The following is a 19,780-nucleotide window of genomic DNA, read 5'->3' on the forward strand; positions in this document are numbered from 1 at the left end:
TGGGCGGATTCAACACCTATAGGTTTATTTGTTGATATTTATGTCATGTAAAGTCTTCATACACTTAATACCAGTATTCAGCCTATAAATTAAGATTCTAACTAGTAAAAGTGCAGTTACATTTTCTATTTCCTGATTTGATTGATGTTTTGCATTGCTACCAGGAGAGGGCAGTGTGACACAACAACCAGGTCTGGCTGAAGGACTCTAGACCAGTGGTTGCCAACCTGTGCTCCATGGGGGTGGTGCAGCTGGTCCACAATTATTTAGAGATTGTAGTATTTTATTATTCAATAATATTAACAGGAGTATCAATGGTATTATAAGCAATTTTACATTCCTTTTCATGATACAAATAGTTTATGATAATAGACTTTTACAGGACTTGTTACATTCACATGTATTGACAGAATTTAACCATCAATATATTTGATATGGAAAAATATCAGCGACTCTGTGAATGGTGAATGGTGGACCTCAAGAGCTTTTGACGGTGATTTGATGGTCTCCAGATTGGGAAAGGTTGGGAACCACTGAGATAGACAGACAGTCACATCTGTGAGGTAACATGATAGGATGGGAACCACTGAGCTAGTCAGTCACATCTGTGTGTTAACATGATAGGATGGGAACTGCTGAGCTAGTCAGTCACATCTGTGTGGTAACATGATAGGATGGGAACTGCTGAGCTAGTCAGTCACATCTGTGTGGTAACATGATAGGATGGGAACTGCTGAGCTAGTCAGTCACATCTGTGTGGTAACATGATAGGATGGGAACTGCTGAGCTAGTCAGTCACATCTGTTTGGTAACATGATAGGATGGGAACCACTGAGATAGACAGTCACATCTGTGTGATAACATGATAGGATGGGAACTGCTGAGCTAGTCAGTCACATCTGTTTGGTAACATGATAGGATGGGAACTGCTGAGCTAGTCAGTCACATCTGTGTGGTAACATGATATGATGGGTAACCAATGACATACAATGATTCTGCAAACCCAAAACAGACTGATTACAATGTATAGTATATGATGTTACATTGAACTAATCACAGTAATCAGACACCAACTCACATACACAGATAGACACACACAGACACATACACTCAATCAAAATACATCCCTTTTAATTTAAATGTACTACATGTATTTGACAGGGATTGTGCACATCAATCAACATTTCTGTAAATGTGCCAGATTTAGCCAGCTAGCTAGTTTTCAACTGTAGTCCCTGGGCAGGTAGATAAACATAACAAAATACATTAAAAAACATTTGGTAAAACATTGTGTATAGATGGGGGCTGATTGTCCTTCAGCCATTTTCAAGTCATAGGTACCTAGTGTAGGACTGACTGACCCTCCTGCTAGATAGGGGTCCAGCTAGGTACCTAGTGGAGGACTGACTAACCCTCCTGCTAGATAGAGGTCCAGCTAGGTACCTAGTGGAGGACTGACTGACCCTCCTGCTAGATAGGGGTCCAGCTAGGTACCTAGTGGAGGACTGACTGACCCTCCTGCTAGATAGGGGTCCAGCTAGGTACCTAGTGGAGGACTGACTGACCCTCCTGCTAGATAGGGGTCCAGCTAGGTACCTAGTGGAGGACTGACCCTCCTGCTAGATAGGGGTCCAGCTAGGTACCTAGTGGAGGACTGACTGACCCTCCTGCTAGATAGGGGTCCAGCTAGGTACCTAGTGGAGGACTGACTGAACCTCCTGCTAGAAGATCCACACTTCCAGGAGGCTGCAGAAGGAGAGAGTCTGTGTGGTTGGACCTTTCGCACGTTTATTGTTATTAATGTGGTCATGTTTGGTTGACATTTTCTGTACGTTTTTGTGACCCTGAATTAAAGCAACAGACAGCAAGACCATGTTGAACCATCCTTTCTGTCTATTCTGCCTGGTCTCCTCACACCCAGGGGTTGACTACAACTGTTGATCTGAAGCTCTGTCCAAAGATAAGGGTCCAGCTCCACAAGAAGGTTGATCATCCCGGAACATGACTCAGTTCCTTTTCTCAACACCATGTCGATGATGACTCGTGCCTTCTCTGCCCTCTCAGCTATCCCCTTAAGTGAGTCCATTTCCTCCCTTCCTTCAGACAGAGTGAGTTGTAATCCCATAAAGTATCTAAGGAAGGTCTTTGGTCAAGATGTCAACGTGGTGGTGTGTATCTTTGACTAGCCTGACTATCAGCTGCCCCATCTGTATAGGACAAGAGATCATTCCAGTTCATTCCCTTAATAGGATTGGTGTTCCGCTAGCGGAACACCTCCCACATTCCACTGAAAAGGCAGAGCGCGAAATTCAAAAAATATTTTTTAGAAATATTTAACTTTCACACATTAACAAGTCCAATACAGCAAATGAAAGATACACATCTTGTGAATTCAGTCAACATGTCCGATTTTTTAAATGTATTACAGCAAAAACACCACGTATATTTATGTTAGCTCACCACCAAACACAAAAGAGGACAGACATTTTTCACAGCACCGGTAGCATGCAGGTAGCATGAACAAAGCCAACCTAACTAACCTAGAACCAACCTAACTAACCTAGAAACAACTCCCTCAGATGACAGTCCTATAACATGTTACACAATAAATCTATGTTTTGTTCAAAAAATGTGCATATTTGAGCTATAAATCAGTTTTACATTACTGCTACCATCATAGCTACAGTCATAAATAGCACGGGAGTAGCCAGAGTAAATATAGACACCAACGTCAACTACCTAATTACACATCATAAAACATTCAGAAAAATATATGGTGGATAGCAAATGAAAGACAAAGATCTTGTGAATATAGCCAATATTTCCGATTTTTGAAGTGTTTTACAGCGAAAACACCACGTATATTTATGTTAGCTCACCACCAAATACAAAAGACAGACAGACATTTTTCACAGCACCGGTAGCATGCAGGTAGCATGCACAAAGCCAACCTAACTAACCTAGAACCAACCTAACTAACCTAGAAACAACTCCCTCAGATGACAGTCCTATAACATGTTACACAATAAATCTATGTTTTGTTCAAAAAATGTGCATATTTGAGCTATAAATCAGTTTTACATTACTGCTACCATCATAGCTACCATCATAGCTACAGTCAGAAATAGCACGGGAGTAGCCAGAGTAAATACAGACACCAACGTCAACTACCTAATTACACATCATAAAACATTTCAGAAAAATATATGGTGGATAGCAAATGAAAGACAAAGATCTTGTGAATATAGCCAATATTTCCGATTTTTGAAGTGTTTTACAGCGAAAACACAATATATCGTTATATTAGCTTACTACAATAGCTATCACAAAACAGCATTGATTCAAGGCAAACGTAGCGATAGCACAGTTCGACAGATATATGAAATAGCATCCCAAATTGGGTCCTTATCTTTGTTGATCTTCCATCAGAATGTTGTACAAGGGGTCCTTTGTTCAGAACCGTCTTTGTTTGGATCCAGAACAAACTATTTCCCTCTTGAAATAGCATGTGCACTGGCCATGCGGCGCTAACCTCTCCTTCATGAACAAATTCCTCCAACGCATCACGTCTAAAGTCCCGAATAAATTTCAATAATATAATTAAACTATATTGAAAAAACATACTTTAGGATGATATTGTGACATGCATCAAAAAAAATCGAAGCCGGAGATCATATTCACCTATAATGACGGTTTTCCAGGAGGCGATTCCAGGTCCAACTTCGCGCCTTCCAAAAAAAAATAATGGCGGACCGCTCACTCCAAGAGGTTGTATTCAATCCCAGAACGAGATAATCAAGTAATTTCTGCTCTCACTTCTGCATGACACCCAGGGGAAGGTGTATGACGTGTTTCTACAGTTATAAGTGACATGCCCTTTTATAGACAAGCTCTTGAAGAGAGACCACGCTTTTGGAAATCTCACTTCCGGATAGGAAATGCGCTGTAAAAAGAGTTCTGTTTCACTTAGAGAAATAATTAGAACGGTTTCAGAAACTAGAGAGTGTTTTCTATCCAATATTAATAATAATATGCATATTGTACGAGCAAGAATTGAGTACGAGGCCGTTTAAATTTTGAACGATTTTCCCCAAAAGTGACAACAGCACCCCCTGTCCTTTGAGTTTTCAAAATCATGTTGTGGAAATTCTTCCACACAGAGACACTCGAAGTCAATCTTAAATAAATCTGTGTTTATTGTCAGCGAGCTGGAGAGGTTCCAACCAATCAGGAGCTCTCCCTGGTCAGACCCAACTCAATGTACCATAGTACACATGTCAACAAGGAGCTCTCCCTGGTCATACCCAACTCAATGTACCATAGTACACATGTCAATCAGGAGCTCTCCCTGGTCAGACCCAGCAGTTGTCTTGTATATGGCGATACACATACAAGTTATATTTGCATGATTTAGCATAATTAATTAATCATTACCGTTTTGTTCCATTCATGTGACCGACCAATACTGGTTCATAGCATTTGACAGACCAACACCTCACCAGTCTTCTTCTCTCTAAGCTGAGACCTTGAAACTGAGATATCTCGTTCTCAAAACATCATCTGGGCTTACTGCCAAATTACAGATACTGATAGTGAGCGTTTGTACAGTCGGCCACTTGATGAACACACACATTAGTTTATAGAACAGCACATGAATAAAATACAGAATTTGTTAAAAGAATATCAAACATAATTTCCCTTCCATACCTGAAGGGCACTTTTTGGCATTTTCTGTATGATTGATGAGAAACTCTATATTGCAAATGTACGGTCCTCTACTAGACGTCCGCGAATGTTTCTAAACTTCACCAACGGCGGTGGGCCGTGCACCGGTGCCAGATCTTCCGGGAAGTCATCGAATGAAGTCTCTCGGACATCCGGTTTCCCTTTTAATAAATTGTCAAATTTTGGTCATTTTTCCGCTGTCCCGGTAAATATCACCAGATGGCAAATGAAATCATATTGCAAATGTACAAAACATCACCAATCACAACATGGCCATTTCTCCTAAACGGAAAAGACTTTGAAGACGAAACTTGGTGAGCATAGGTTTGGTATAATGGGCAGTTAGCCCCGAACAAGATGGAGCCGAGGCCTCAACGCTTTTTGAGTTAAGGCCATTTTTCTGGGATAAAGGTCAAAAACCAAAATAGAGCACTAATTTGACCGCTTCACGTCAAAGTACATGAACCTACGGTGTCAGGAAAAAAATAACCAGACATTTATCTATCGTAATTTAAGAGAAATCGTACAATTGGGGATGCTCAACGAAATGTGTTTTTTTTCTCCCAAATAAGTTACAGATCCAGTTGCGGCATGTTCAGACGAATCCGTGAAGGTGGGTTTCGGAACTCTACGTGATTTCTGTGATTTTCTGAAATAACACTCAATCATTCAACCCTCTGTAAATAAGTCAGTTCTTAACGTAAAGACTTACAACTCAACATTCTGTAAGAGCCTAACCCAAAGAGGATATAAGTTCACTTTCAGCTTCCTGTGTCAACCGGAAGTGCCTGAGGCTGTTTAGAAGGGTTAAAAAGGTCAGATCATTTCAAAACTTCATATGTGTGACTAGGTAACCCTCATGGACTGTAAATCAATAATTTCTCCCATCAGATTTCCAAGAAAAGCTCACACACACACACACAGCTAGGACAGAGTGACACAGTGTGCGGCTTAGAGACATACAGAGCCTGCAATAGTTACCTTCATTCGAACTATCAAAGAACCGTCAGACCTAGAGCTCTGGAACTTTAGAAACATGTTCTAGAGTTCAAGATGGTAGTGCACGGTGAGTTATGTGGCTCTAGAAGGTTCTCAGACCGAGAAACAGCCTCGTACATTTTCAATAACTTCAATTCATTTTGACCATTACGAAAATTACGACATTTAGAAAAGTCCCAGAGTCGCAAGACTAGGTGCATTGAAACCGCCTCGGCTCATAGAGACGGACCCCAACGTTTCCGTCCGATAGCTCATTCAAGGACCCCGTAGCAACGCCCGGAAAATGTGGATTTTCAGCACCAATTAAGATTGCTGCTCGGGCTTCAAATGACCTATCGAGCTGAAACTTGGGATTCAGCTAAGCCTACACATAATGTCAGAACTGGACCCGCAACTAGAACGTAACTACGTGATTTATGTTTTTATTATGCTTTAAACAAAAGGAGCTGTGAATTTTGGGCCTGCTCTAAAATATGTGATAGTTGGCTTCTAAACAAGTTGGAAAAAGTGGGTGTGGTGTCAGTTTGTATCAGTTTGGTTTCAGAATGATATCTAATTGACTGATGGACGGTGATTATCTGGCTGACTTGTGTCCATTTGCAATACGTTTAAACCGTGATAGACCATCACCAAATTGACATTCTGAAATCAAGACCAACGAGCGATGGAGAGGAACCACTATCACTACCCGGCAATCCCGAGTTCATCGGGACAGTCAATTTAGCATTTCTGCAGTATTTTTGAGCATGTCATATTCGTGATGGTAAATGCCCATTGAAAATTATTGCAAATGGACAGCCGTGCGCCTGGTGATTGGAACGAGTTACCAAGAGCACATTTTTAAAATTGTTTTTAATGCCTTTATAAGGGGTGCAAGGGGTCCACGGTGGGTAGGGAGCACCCCTCACCCGTGCCCATCCAACAGGGGTCGTGCCTGGTCATTTTGGACGTTTTCAAGAAATCGTAAAAAAATGACAGTGTCCCACTTCTCTCATGTCACCATCGAGCAATGGAGAGGAACCACTATCACTGCCCGGCAATCCCGAGTTCATCGGGACAGTCAATTTAGCATTTCTGCAGGAGCTTTGAGCATGTCAAATTTGTGATGGTAAAAGCCCATTGAAACATGTTGCAAATGGACAGCCGTGCACCTGGTGTATGGAATGGGTTACCAGGAGCATATTTTTAAAATGCTTTTTAATGCTTTTAGGGGGGAGCAAGGGGTCTATGGTTGGGTTGGGAGCACCCCCCACCCGTGCCCATCCAAAAGGGTCATTTTGGACACTTTTTAAAAAATCGTTAAAAAACAACAGAGTCCCAGTTCTCCCTCATCATACATGACAAATAGACCATCTAGGTTGATTCATGGCTTAACATAGTGCTATATATCGTTTGGGCAGTATAAATGCCATTTGGACATGGTTCACTGACTTTTGGGTTTGGAAACTGACTTCCTATGATCGTACATGGCAAATGGACATAACATCCTGATTTGGCACTTTCAATACTTTCATATTGCATTTGGACATTTCTTATGGCATATGGCAATGGTTCACTGACTTTTGACTACAACTTTTGACTTCCTATGAAATCATATTGCAAATGGACAAAACATCCTGATTTGGCACATTCAATACTTTCATATTGAATTTGGACATTTCTTATGGCATTTGGCAATGGTTCACTGACTTCTGACTTCGACTTTTGACTTCCTATGAAATCATATTGCAAATGGACAAAACATAGGACTTATGGACAAGTAAAAAAAAATATATATATATATGACAATAAAATATGACGAAAGTATGTTCATACAGATCTTATACATGTATAATTGACAAGAAAAAAAATATCGAAAGAATTTTGAAAAACGGTCCATTAAGCTTTTTTTTAGGGGGGGTGATAAGTTTTTGAAAAAAAATTCTAATTTTCAAAATTTGACTCTTGGGTCTTGACTTAATATGCATTTGCAATATGAAAATCTACGGTGGAGAGCGCTCGCCATCTTTTGGATTTTTGCTGTATGACACTTGGCATTTGCCTTATGACATTTGCCATAAGCTTTGAATGAAATGCCGTACATTTGAGTGGTATTGGACACCGTGCATATGTTTCGTACAGTGCCAATATGTTCCCATTAATTTGTGTCCATTTCAGGGGGGTCTTCCTTTACAATCATGTAAGTGTCTTTGTCCACAGACTAAGAGACAGGCCTCAGCATCTTCAGATTAGGTGAAGAAGTGTCTTTGTCCACAGACTAAGAGACAGGCCTCAGCATCTTCAGATTAGGTGAAGAAGTGTCTTTGTCCACAGACTAGGAGACAGGCCTCAGCATCTTCAGATTAGGTGAAGAAGTGTATTTGTCCACAGACTAGGAGACAGGCCTCAGCATCTTCAGATTAGGTGCTACAAGACAGAGGATGGAGGAGAAGGGAAGAGAGAGATCAGAAAGTATGGAGAAGAAGGAGGAGTGAGATACACCTGAGATAATGATGTGATGATGGTCCTATGATACACCTGAGATAATGATGTGATGATGGTCCTATGATACACCTGAGATAATGATGTGATGATGGTCCTATGATACACCTGAGATAATGATGTTATGATGGTCCTATGATACACCTGAGATAATGATGTGATGATGGTCCTATGATACACCTGAGATAATGATGTGATGATAGTCCTATGATACACCTGAGATAATGATGTGATGATGGTCCTATGATACACCCGAGATAATGATGTGATGATGGTCCTATGATACACCTGAGATAATGATGTGATGATGGTCCTATGATACACCTGAGATAATGATGTGATGATGGTCCTATGATACACCTGAGATAATGATGTGATGATGGTCCTATGATAGAACTATAATAAGATACATTTATTACAGGCAGCAACACAAAAACATGCTTCCATTCTGAAAAATACTTTCTCTTTGATCTGGGTAGCTATGTTTTTATTTGACCTATATTTAATCATTCCACATATTCAAGGGAGGGAGAAAAGAAAACGGTCTTACCTAGATTCACTCAAGTACTTAACAAGATGGTGTTCATGTTCACTGAGAGCTTTGAGACAAGCTCCCATCACTTCTGGTCCTTTAGGGAGGACTGCATTCAGTAGTTCTCTCATTCGCTCCTGTTCAGTTGTTTCAGCTGTTATTCTGGAGTACTCTTCATCACCAATCATGTCCTTTGACCGCAGAACATCTGCTATCGGCATTGGGTTTTTGGCTCGCTGAATGAGTTCAGGCCTGTGTTTCTTCAGAAACTCCTCAGCAGGAATCCCAAGGAGTATTAATGCTGAATGGGGGTCAATTAAATGAATATGTCTTTAGGGTGAACGGCAGACGTTTCTACATCTAACAGTCTCTCTAGTTATCATTCCTCTCATGGTCATGTCTTGTATAGAGCTGACTCCAGGGTTGTCGTCAATTCATATTCAAGTCGGTCAATAAAAAATAAATAAAATTACTATTCTGTTCATTGTGAAGTCATTGAAAGTAGATGCCCTTTTCCGGTTATTGAATTGGAATTTCAGTTGACTTCCTGAATTGACTGACTTATTTGGAATTGACGCCTACCCTGGCTGACACGATTGTCTATTCTACATAACATACAGAGCCTTGCAAAAAAGTTCATACCCCTTGGATTTCTCTATTGTGTTACATGCTGGGATTAAAATAGATTTAATTGTAATGTTTTGTCAACAATCTTCTGAAAATACTCTGTAATGTCAAAGTGGACCTGTCCCCCATAGATACAACATCTGTAAGGTCCCTCAGTCAAATTCTGCATTTCAAGCACAGATTCAATTTTACACAAAGACCAGGGATCTTTTTGAAAGCCTCATAAAGAAGGGCAGTGGTTGGTAGATGGGTAACAATAATAAAATATGACATTTAATATCTCTTTAAGCATGGTCAAGTTAATAATTATTCTGTGGATTACTTATTAAACCACCCAGACACATCAAAGATACAGTCGTCCTTCTGAACTGAGCTGCAGGACAGGAATGAAAAGGCTCAGTGATGTTACCATCAGGACATTGGTGAATTGAAAACAGTTAGAGTTCAATGTCTGTGATGGGAGAAAATTGAGGATGGATCAACAACATTGTAGTGACTCCATAATAACGACTTAAATGACAGAGTGAAAATAATACAAATATACAGAATAAATATTCCAACTCTTCTAAAACATGTATATTATATGCAACAAGGTACTAAAGTAATACTGTAAAAAACATCTACAAAGGAAGACACTTTCTGGCCTAAATGCAAAGCCTCATGTTTGGGGAAAATCCAACACAACACTGAGTAGCTGCCTCCTTATTTTCCAGCATGGTGGTGGCTGCATCATGGTATGGGTATGCTTGTCATCAGCAAATACTGGGGAGTTTTTCAGGATGAAAAGAAACAGGATGGAGCTAAGAACAGACAAAATCCTAGAGGAAATCCTTGTTCAGTCTGCTTTACACCAGAAACTGGGAGAGGAATTCACCTTTCAACAGAACAATAACCTACAACACAAGGCCAAATCTACACTGGAGTTGCTCACCAAGAAGACATTGAATGTTCCTGAGTGGCCAAGTTACAGTTCTGACTTAAATCTGCTTGTAAATCTATGGCAAGACTTAAATGGCTGTCTAGTCATGATCTCCAACATCTTGACAGAGCTTGAAGAATTATGAAAATAATAGTGGGCTAATATTGTACAATCCAGGTGTGTAAAGCTCTTAGAGACTTACCCAAGAAGACTCCCAGCTGTAAAGACTCTTAGAGACTTACCCAAGAAGACTCCCAGCTGTGATGACTCTTAGAGACTTACCCAAGAAGACTACCAGCTGTAATGACTCTTAGAGACTTACCCAAGAAGACTCCCAGCTGTAATCACTGCCAAAGGTGTTTCTAAGTATTGACTCGGGGGGCTGAATACTTATGGAACAACCATTTTAGATATTGAATTTCTATCAATCTAAATATATATATTATTTGACATTAGAGTATTTTGTGTAGATTGTTGACTAGAAATGACAATGAAATCCCTTTTAATCCCACCTTGTAAAACAATAACATGTAATGCAGATACATTTGAAAGGCTCTGTATTTCTGTCTGAATGGTCTGTATCATTACAACTCATGAAGACCTTCATCACCCCACTGAACACGACTCATAAAGACCTTCATCACTCCACTGAACACGACTCATGAAGACCTTCATCACCCCACTGAACATGACTCATGAAGACCTTCATCAGTGTCCTTCATCACAACATGAAGAGATGTTAGCTCTGTAACCCGTTTTATGAACCTCAACAAACAAACTTACATATTGGATGAGAATCGTTGCTGTATACGTCTGAAAAACAAACAAGAGAAAATATCATAAAACATTTTAATAGCATCTGTTAGAAAAGGACATTTATGATTGACATACTGTTCATGTCTAGTATTTCTTACCTTTTGATACCACTGATTTCCATACTGTCCTCTCATCATCCCCGATTAACTTCATCTCAATGTCAACCCCTGTGTTTCTCATGATCATCTGACAACAGCTTGGTGTGGTGTCTGCAGGTAACAGCTGAATCTTCTGTAGGAGGCCATATGGTGCAACGATTGAGACAACAGACAGAGAGAAATAGTGAAATAGAATGATATTCCAGTTATTCATATACAATATGACAGATTCATGTCCTCAGCCTGATAAAACTGCACCTCTGGATTGATGGAAGTGGAGCGGGGATTCTTGAACGCAAACAAACTTTTCAGCTTTAAGGGCCCGTTTGGACTTGGCAGGAGAAATTCTTTATATCCTTGGGACATCTGATCTTTCTCCCGTTCCCGAACAGCCTACAAAATGAGCAATGTAGTAGTCAGTCAGAACAATGTAGTCTCGTAATTCACACAACATGCAGCTCACTGAGCAATCCATTTTTGTCAACAACAACAAATGTGTACACTACTGTTTACTATCTCTATTTTACCAGGAGATTATGTTAAAGGTGTACCAGGTAAGTTGACTGAGAAGAGATTCTCTTTTACAGCAACGACCTGGGGAAGAGTTACAGGGCAGAGGAGAGGGGGAAAATGAGCCAATTGGAAGCTGGGGATGATTAGGTAGCCATGATGGTATGAAGGCCAGATTGGGAATTTAGCCAGGACACCAGGTTTAACATCCCTACTCTCACGATAAGTGCCATGGGATCTTCAGTGACAATGGAGAGGACACCCGTTTAACGTCCCATCTGAAAGACAGCACCCTACACAGGGAAATGTCCCCTTCACTGCCCTGGGACATTGGGTTCTCCTTAGACCAGAGGGAATAGTGCCATCTACTGGCTCTTCAAATGAATGAGACAGAAATAGATTTCTCACTGAGCTGCATGTTGTCTTTGTAATCTAGAGATTTTCAACAAACTATCAGCTTTCCTTTAGTAAGTTTCAACATACTGTTGTCACTTCAATGATAGTGGCTCACCTCTTTCTGACTGGAGTTTCTGAGGAGCAGGTACAGCCTTGAAATTACTGTTGACCTTTTTACTGCCAAATAGAGGACCACGTCACAGTGGACATCTATGTTCCAAGACAGTAATCTCAGTATCAGAGAGATAGCTGAGAACTTGGGATGGAGAATCTTAGCATGGAATCTGGTGACCTCATGCACTTCCTCTAAAGACACTCCATGTTCCTCTACATGAAGAATCTTCATCTCATTCCTCAGGGAAGGGTTGGTCCCTGAACAACACAATAAAAAGGAGACAGAAAGACAAATATTGTATTATTCATCCAACTACAACACAAAGAATATGCAGTACCAGATCACAGTAAACTCAAACTCCCAGAATAGTTCATTCATTAACTCAGGAAGGGAAACTCAGTTACATGGAAATGTCTTTCTGAATACTATTTCTATATGGTTTTACCTAAACAGACACAGTGTGGCAGATGAACTTCCTCCAGTTCACCTAACTCCACAGTGATGTCCAGCAATGGACCACCTTGTGTGTACTGCATGTATTTCAGAAGTTGACTGTAGGGTTCCCAGTTCCTGAAGTGATACTTCAGAATGACATCTCTCTCACACAGCCAGCGGAGCCCAGACACTGTGCACTCATAACTCCCTTTGGGTGTCCTGTGTCTGAGGGCAACAACAAGATATGGTAGAGAGGGTCAATGGTCAAATGGAGAGGTTGGATTAGAAGACTATTCCCAAAGGTAATGGGGAAATACACTAGCAGGTGGAATGAAATGTTAAAAGTAGTTATTTTACCTGAACATTGTCACTCCCTGGACAGTGGAAGTCAAGGGCTCAATCTGAAGCCAGTGTGTGGAGTCCTGAACAAGGACAAGCATGTCAGTAATACATATGGGGCCTGTTTCCTGGACACAGATTGAGTCTAGTGCTGGACTAAAAAGCATGCTCAATGGAAGTTTCAATAGAAAGTTCTTTAAGGTCCAGGACTAGACTTAATCTGTGTCTGGGAAACTGGCCCATTAACCAAAGTAACTACTCTAATGTATTTATTCAATGTTACATGGAATGCTGGTGAATTATCAATTAAACTGTCTAATGACAAAATATGACAACAGCTAAAATCCTGCATGCCTACAAGCAGAACACAGGACTGTCTATATCCCAGTATGAATGGTTGGTCACTACACACCTGGCTTTGAGACTGTGTTTATATTACTAAAGCAGAACACAGGACTGTCTATATTCCAGTATGAATGGTTGGTCAGTACACACCTGGCTTTGAGACTGTGCCTGACTCTTGCAGGAATGTAAAAGTAAGAATTTACATTATGACTTACCTCAACATGGTCACAAGTCTTACAGCTCTGAGGAATCCCTGAAGTCAAAAGTAGTTGTTATTTAAAACGGACAATCTCATGGAATAATGAATTTATAATTAGACTTGTAATAAAAATGAATATAAGTGAGCAACAGTCTCAGAATGTACACTCATTAGCATACCATAATCTGACATTAGTGTTATATTAATTAATGTTTGTGGAAGCAGGAAACAACATCTTTCTGGTCCATGTTTTGTAGATGTTGGGGGCCTGATTTCTGGTAGATCCTAGGATGAGAGCTTAAAGGTAGAGTCAGCTAAATGATGATGTACGAGCAGCACCACAGATATTGTGATGAGCAAGATGCCTGACTTCTCTCTCACACAGTCACACACAGTATCTGCCCGTGTGCAAGGCTTCTCTCCACTCTCTTAGAGAGCTTTAGTCACGGGACCAAAACTGCAGAGAAGATTAGCCTTGCGTTCCAATGCTCTTTGTTGTTGTAGAAAATTGACCCACTATGCGATTTACTTTGTGCATCTACGTCATATTGCTGACTCTACCTTTAAGTTTGTTTTGACCAAATAGATCATGATTATGTTCCTTGCCTGGGACTCAAGTGTAATGAATGCTTTAAAAATATTTTGAGTTATAAACAATTATCAGTTAACTTCTTTGATATAGGGGGCAGCATTTTCACTTTTGGATGAATTGCGTGCCCATAGTGAACTGCCTCCTACTCTGTCCCAGATGCTAATATATGCATAGTATTATTACTATTGGATAGAAAACACTCTGAACTTTCTAAAACTGTTTGAATGATGTCTGTGAGTATAACAGAACTCATATGGCAGGCAAAAACCTGAGAAAAAATCCAAAAAGGAAGTGAGAATTCTGAGACTGGTCAATGTTCAACTCATCGCCTATTCAATTCCCTGTAAGATATGGATCTGTTTGCACTTCCTACGCCTTCCACTAGATGGCAACAGTCTGTAGAACGTGGAATGAAGCCTCTAGTGTGATGTCGGGCCGGATGGGAGGTGTTTCAGTCATTGGTCTGGCAGAATGCCAGTTCCTGGTCACGCGCTTTCCTCATGATATCGCCTTGCGTTCCATAACTTCTACAGACATGAAGGAATGCTCCGGTTGGAACGTTATTGGATATATATGATAACAACATCCTGAAGATTGATTCTCTACTTAGTTGGACCAGTTTATTCAACCTGTTATATAACTTTTTGAAGTTTTCGTCCGAGTTTGCCTGCATCTGCGCGAGCGTTTGGAGATGTGCACTAAACATGCTAGCAAAAGTAGCTACTTAGACACTAGTAATGGACATTATCGAACAAAACAACAATTTATTGCGGAACTAGGATTCCTGGGAGTGCATTTTTTATTTATTTTATTTTATTTTATTTATTTATTATTATTTTATTTATTTTACCTTTATTTAACTAGGCAAGTCAGTTAAGAACAAATTCTTATTTTCAATGACGGCCTAGGAACAGTGGGTTAACTGCCTGTTCAGGGGCAGAACGACAGATTTGTACCTTGTCAGCTCGGGGATTTGAACTTGCAACCTTCCGGTTACTAGTCCAACGCTCTAACCACTAGGCTACCCTGCCGCATTCTGATGAAGATGATCCAAGGTAAGGGAATATTTATGATGTAATTTCGTATTTCTGTTGACTCCAACATGGTGTAGAAATGCTGTCATTTTGAGCGCCGTCTCAGATTATTGCATGGTGTGCTTTTTATGTACGTTTTTTTAAAAATCTGACAGCTGTTGCATTAAGAACAAGTGTATCTTTAATTCTATGTAAAACATGTATCTTTCATGAAAGTTTATGATGAGTATTTCTGTTATTTGACGTGGCTCTCTGCAATTTCTCCGGATATTTTGGAGGCATTTCTGAACATGGAGCCAATGTAAACCGAGATTTGTGGATATAAATATGCACATTATCGAACAAAGCATAAATGTATTATGTAACATGATGTCCTATGAGTGTCATCTCATGAAGATCATCAAAGGTTAGTGATTAATTTTATCTCTATTTCTGCTTTTTGTGACTACTATCTTTTGCTGGGGAAATGGCTGTGTTTTTCTGTGGCTATGTACTGAGCTAACATAATCGTTTGGTGTGCTTTCGCCGTAAATCCTTTTTGAAATCAGACATGTTGGCTGGATTCACAACAGGTGTAGCTTTACTTTGGTGTCTTTCATGTGTGATTTCATAAAAGATTGATTTTTATAGTAATATATTTGAATTTGGCGCGCTACATTTTTTCTGGATTTTGGCCAAGTGGGACGCTACCGTCCAACCTATCCCAGAGAAGTTAACACTCACATTTCTCAGGTCCAGACTTAATACAACACTCTCCACCATGGTCTCTGGTGTTCTCAGGTCCAGGCTTGATCCAACTCTCTCCACCATGGTCTCTGGTGTCCTCAGGTCCAGGCTTGATCCAACACTCTCCACCATGGTCTCTGGTGTTCTCAGGTCCAGGCTTGATCCAACTCTCTCCACCATGGTCTCTGGTGTCCTCAGGTCCAGGCTTGATCCAACACTCTCCACCATGGTCTCTGGTGTTCTCAGGTCCAGGCTTGATCCAACACTCTCCACCATGGTCTCTGGTGTCCTCAGGTCCAGGCTTGATACAACACTCTCCACCATGGTCTCTGGTGTCCTCAGGTCCAGGCTTGGTCCAACACTCTCCACCATGGTCTCTGGTGTTGGTAAAGCAGAAGGATAAACTGAGATTAAACTAAATACAATTTAAAAAGGCTTTATATAGCATACATACAGTCTTCATAAGCAATACAAAGAGTGTATAAAGGGTGATTGGACAGCTCCCTATGTAGGGTGCATTGTCTAAATGTGACATAACCCACTATGTCAACTTCCATAAAGTCAATACTGATGGTGAGGTTACAGTTTTTTAAATGTATTATTCAACCTTTATTTAACTAGGCAAGTCAATTAAGAACAAATTCTTATATAAAATGACGGCCTACCCTCTAACCCGGACGACGCTGGGCCAATTGTGCGCCGCCATGAGTAACATACCCCCCCCCCCCAGAGATGTGAAGTCACCAGGTATCATGAGTTACATACCCCCCCTAGAGATGTGAAGTCACCAGGTATCATGAGTTACATACCCCCCCTAGAGATATGACGTCACCAGGTATCATGAGTTACATACCCCCAGAGATGTGAAGTCACCAGGTATCATGAGTTACATACCCCCCTAGAGATGTGAAGTCACCAGGTATCATGAGTTACATACCCCCCCTAGAGATGTGACGTCACCAGGTATCATGAGTTACATACCCCCCAGAGATGTGAAGTCACCAGGTATCATGAGATACATTCCCCCCTAGAGATGTGAAGTCACCAGGTATCATGAGTTACATACCCCCCTAGAGATGTGAAGTCACTAGGTATCATGAGTTACATACCCCCCTAGAGATGTGAAGTCACCAGGTATCATGAGTTACATTCCCCCCTAGAGATGTGAAGTCACCAGGTATCATGAGTTATATTCCCCCCTAGAGATGTGAAGTCACCAGGTATCATGAGTTACATTCCCCCCTAGAGATGTGAAGTCACCAGGTATCATGAGTTACGTAACCCCCTAGAGATGTGAAGTCACCAGGTATCATGAGTTACATACCCCCCTAGAGATGTGAAGTCACTAGGTATCATGAGTTACATACCCCCCTAGAGATGTGAAGTCACCAGGTATCATGAGTTACATTCCCCCCTAGAGATGTGAAGTCACCAGGTATCATGAGTTATATTCCCCCCTAGAGATGTGACGTCGCCAGGTATCATGATTTACATACCCCCTAGAGATGTGAAGTCACCAGGTATCATGAGTTACATACCCCCCTAGCGATGTGACGTCGCCAGGTATCATGAGTTACATACCCCCCTAGAGATGTGACGTCGCCAGGTATCATGAGTTACATACCCCACTAGAGATGTGACGTCGCCAGGTATCATGAGTTACATTCCCCCCTAGAGATGTGAAGTCACCAGGTATCATGAGGTATATTCCCCCCTAGAGATGTGAAGTCACCAGGTATAATGAGTTACATTCCCCCCTAGAGATGTGAAGTCACCAGATATCATGAGTTACATTCCCCCCTAGAGATGTGAAGTCACCAGGTATCATGAGTTACATTCCCCCCTAGAGATGTGAAGTCACCAGGTATCATGAGTTACATACCCCCCTAGAGATGTGAAGTCACCAGGTATCATGAGTTACATTCCCCCCTAGAGATGTGACGTCACCAGGTATCATGAGTTACATACCCCCCCAGAGATGTGAAGTCACCAGGTATCATGAGTTACATACCCCCCTAGAGATGAAGTCACCAGGTATCATGAGTTACATTCCCCCCTAGAGATGAAGTCACCAGGTATCATGAGTTACATTCCCCCCTAGAGATGAAGTCACCAGGTATCATGAGTTACATTCCCCCCTAGAGATGTGAAGTCACCAGGTATCATGAGTTACATAGCCCCCTAGAGATGTGACGTCGCCAGGTATCATGATTTACATACCCCCTAGAGATGTGAAGTCACCAGGTATCATGAGTTACATACCCCCCTAGCGATGTGACGTCACCAGGTATCATGAGGTATATTCCCCCCTAGAGATGTGAAGTCACCAGGTATAATGAGTTACATTCCCCCCTAGAGATGTGAAGTCACCAGGTATCATGAGGTATATTCCCCCCTAGAGATGTGAAGTCACCAGGTATAATGAGTTACATTCCCCCCTAGAGATGTGAAGTCACCAGATATCATGAGTTACATTCCCCCCTAGAGATGTGAAGTCACCAGGTATCATGAGGTATATTCCCCCCTAGAGATGTGAAGTCACCAGGTATCATGAGTTACATACCACCCTAGAGATGTGAAGTCACCAGATATCATGAGTTACATTACCACCTAGAGATGTGAAGTCACCAGGTATCATGAGTTACATACCCCCCTAGAGATGAAGTCACCAGGTATCATGAGTTACATTCCCCCCTAGAGATGAAGTCACCAGGTATCATGAGTTACATTCCCCCCTAGAGATGTGAAGTCACCAGGTATCATGAGTTACATAGCCCCCTAGAGATGTGAAGTCACCAGGTATCATGAGTTACATACCCCCCTAGAGATGAAGTCACCAGGTATCATGAGTTACATTCCCCCCTAGAGATGAAGTCACCAGGTATCATGAGTTACATTCCCCCCTAGAGATGAAGTCACCAGGTATCATGAGTTACATTCCCCCCTAGAGATGTGAAGTCACCAGGTATCATGAGTTACATAGCCCCCTAGAGATGTGACGTCGCCAGGTATCATGATTTACATACCCCCTAGAGATGTGAAGTCACCAGGTATCATGAGTTACATACCCCCCTAGCGATGTGACGTCACCAGGTATCATGAGGTATATTCCCCCCTAGAGATGTGAAGTCACCAGGTATAATGAGTTACATTCCCCCCTAGAGATGTGAAGTCACCAGGTATCATGAGGTATATTCCCCCCTAGAGATGTGAAGTCACCAGGTATAATGAGTTACATTCCCCCCTAGAGATGTGAAGTCACCAGATATCATGAGTTACATTCCCCCCTAGAGATGTGAAGTCACCAGGTATCATGAGGTATATTCCCCCCTAGAGATGTGAAGTCACCAGGTATCATGAGTTACATACCACCCTAGAGATGTGAAGTCACCAGATATCATGAGTTACATTACCACCTAGAGATGTGAAGTCACCAGGTATCATGAGTTACATACCCCCCTAGAGATGAAGTCACCAGGTATCATGAGTTACATTCCCCCCTAGAGATGTGAAGTCACCAGGTATCATGAGTTACATTCCCCCCTAGAGATGATGTCACCAGGTATCATGAGTTACATACCCCCCCTAGAGATGTGAAGTCACCAGGTATCATGAGTTACATACCCCCCTAGAGATGTGACATCGCCAGGTATCATGAGTTACATTCCCCCCTAGAGATGTGAAGTCACCAGGTATCATGAGTTACATTCCCCCCTAGAGATGTGAAGTCACCAGGCATCATGAGTTACATACCCCCCTAGAGATGTGAAGTCACCAGGTATCATGAGTTACATTCCCCCCTAGAGATGTGAAGTCACCAGGTATCATGAGGTACATTCCCCCCTAGAGATGTGAAGTCACCAGGTATCATGAGTTACATTCCCCCCTAGAG

At 41.4% G+C, this 19,780-nt stretch overlaps 1 protein-coding gene across 1 annotated transcript; it reads right to left on the reverse strand.

The window, feature by feature from the left end:
* Window positions 1–4,172: 4,172 nt before the first annotated feature.
* Window positions 4,173–13,519, reverse strand: LOC129846393 (NACHT, LRR and PYD domains-containing protein 1 homolog). Its single transcript, XM_055914322.1, has 8 exons — window positions 13,011–13,519; window positions 12,664–12,878; window positions 12,219–12,475; window positions 11,456–11,590; window positions 11,198–11,330; window positions 11,067–11,096; window positions 8,756–9,038; window positions 4,173–8,130 (listed from the first exon to the last, which is right to left on the reverse strand). Exons 1-8 carry the CDS (start codon window positions 13,157–13,159, stop codon window positions 8,124–8,126), a joined length of 1,209 nt encoding a protein of 402 aa, XP_055770297.1. The 5' UTR covers window positions 13,160–13,519; the 3' UTR covers window positions 4,173–8,123.
* Between the last annotated feature and the right edge of the window lie 6,261 nt (window positions 13,520–19,780).

The sequence above is a fragment of the Salvelinus fontinalis genome, unplaced genomic scaffold (assembly GCF_029448725.1).
Source record: "Salvelinus fontinalis isolate EN_2023a unplaced genomic scaffold, ASM2944872v1 scaffold_0521, whole genome shotgun sequence".
Classification (NCBI taxonomy): Eukaryota; Metazoa; Chordata; class Actinopteri; order Salmoniformes; family Salmonidae; genus Salvelinus; species Salvelinus fontinalis.

What these genes read in the sequence shown, in the direction of transcription:
- LOC129846393 (XM_055914322.1), bottom strand. Translation starts at nt 13,159, where the DNA reads ATGCTTTTTAGTCCAGCACTAGACTCAATCTGTGTCCAGGAAACAGGC. An exon ending in GCCACACTGTGTCTGTTTAG is followed by an intron (nt 12,476 to 12,663) that starts GTAAAACCATAT and finishes TGTGTTGTTCAG; the next exon opens with GGACCAACCCTTCCCTGAGG. An exon ending in GAAACTCCAGTCAGAAAGAG is followed by an intron (nt 11,591 to 12,218) that starts GTGAGCCACTAT and finishes CTCATTTTGTAG; the next exon opens with GCTGTTCGGGAACGGGAGAA.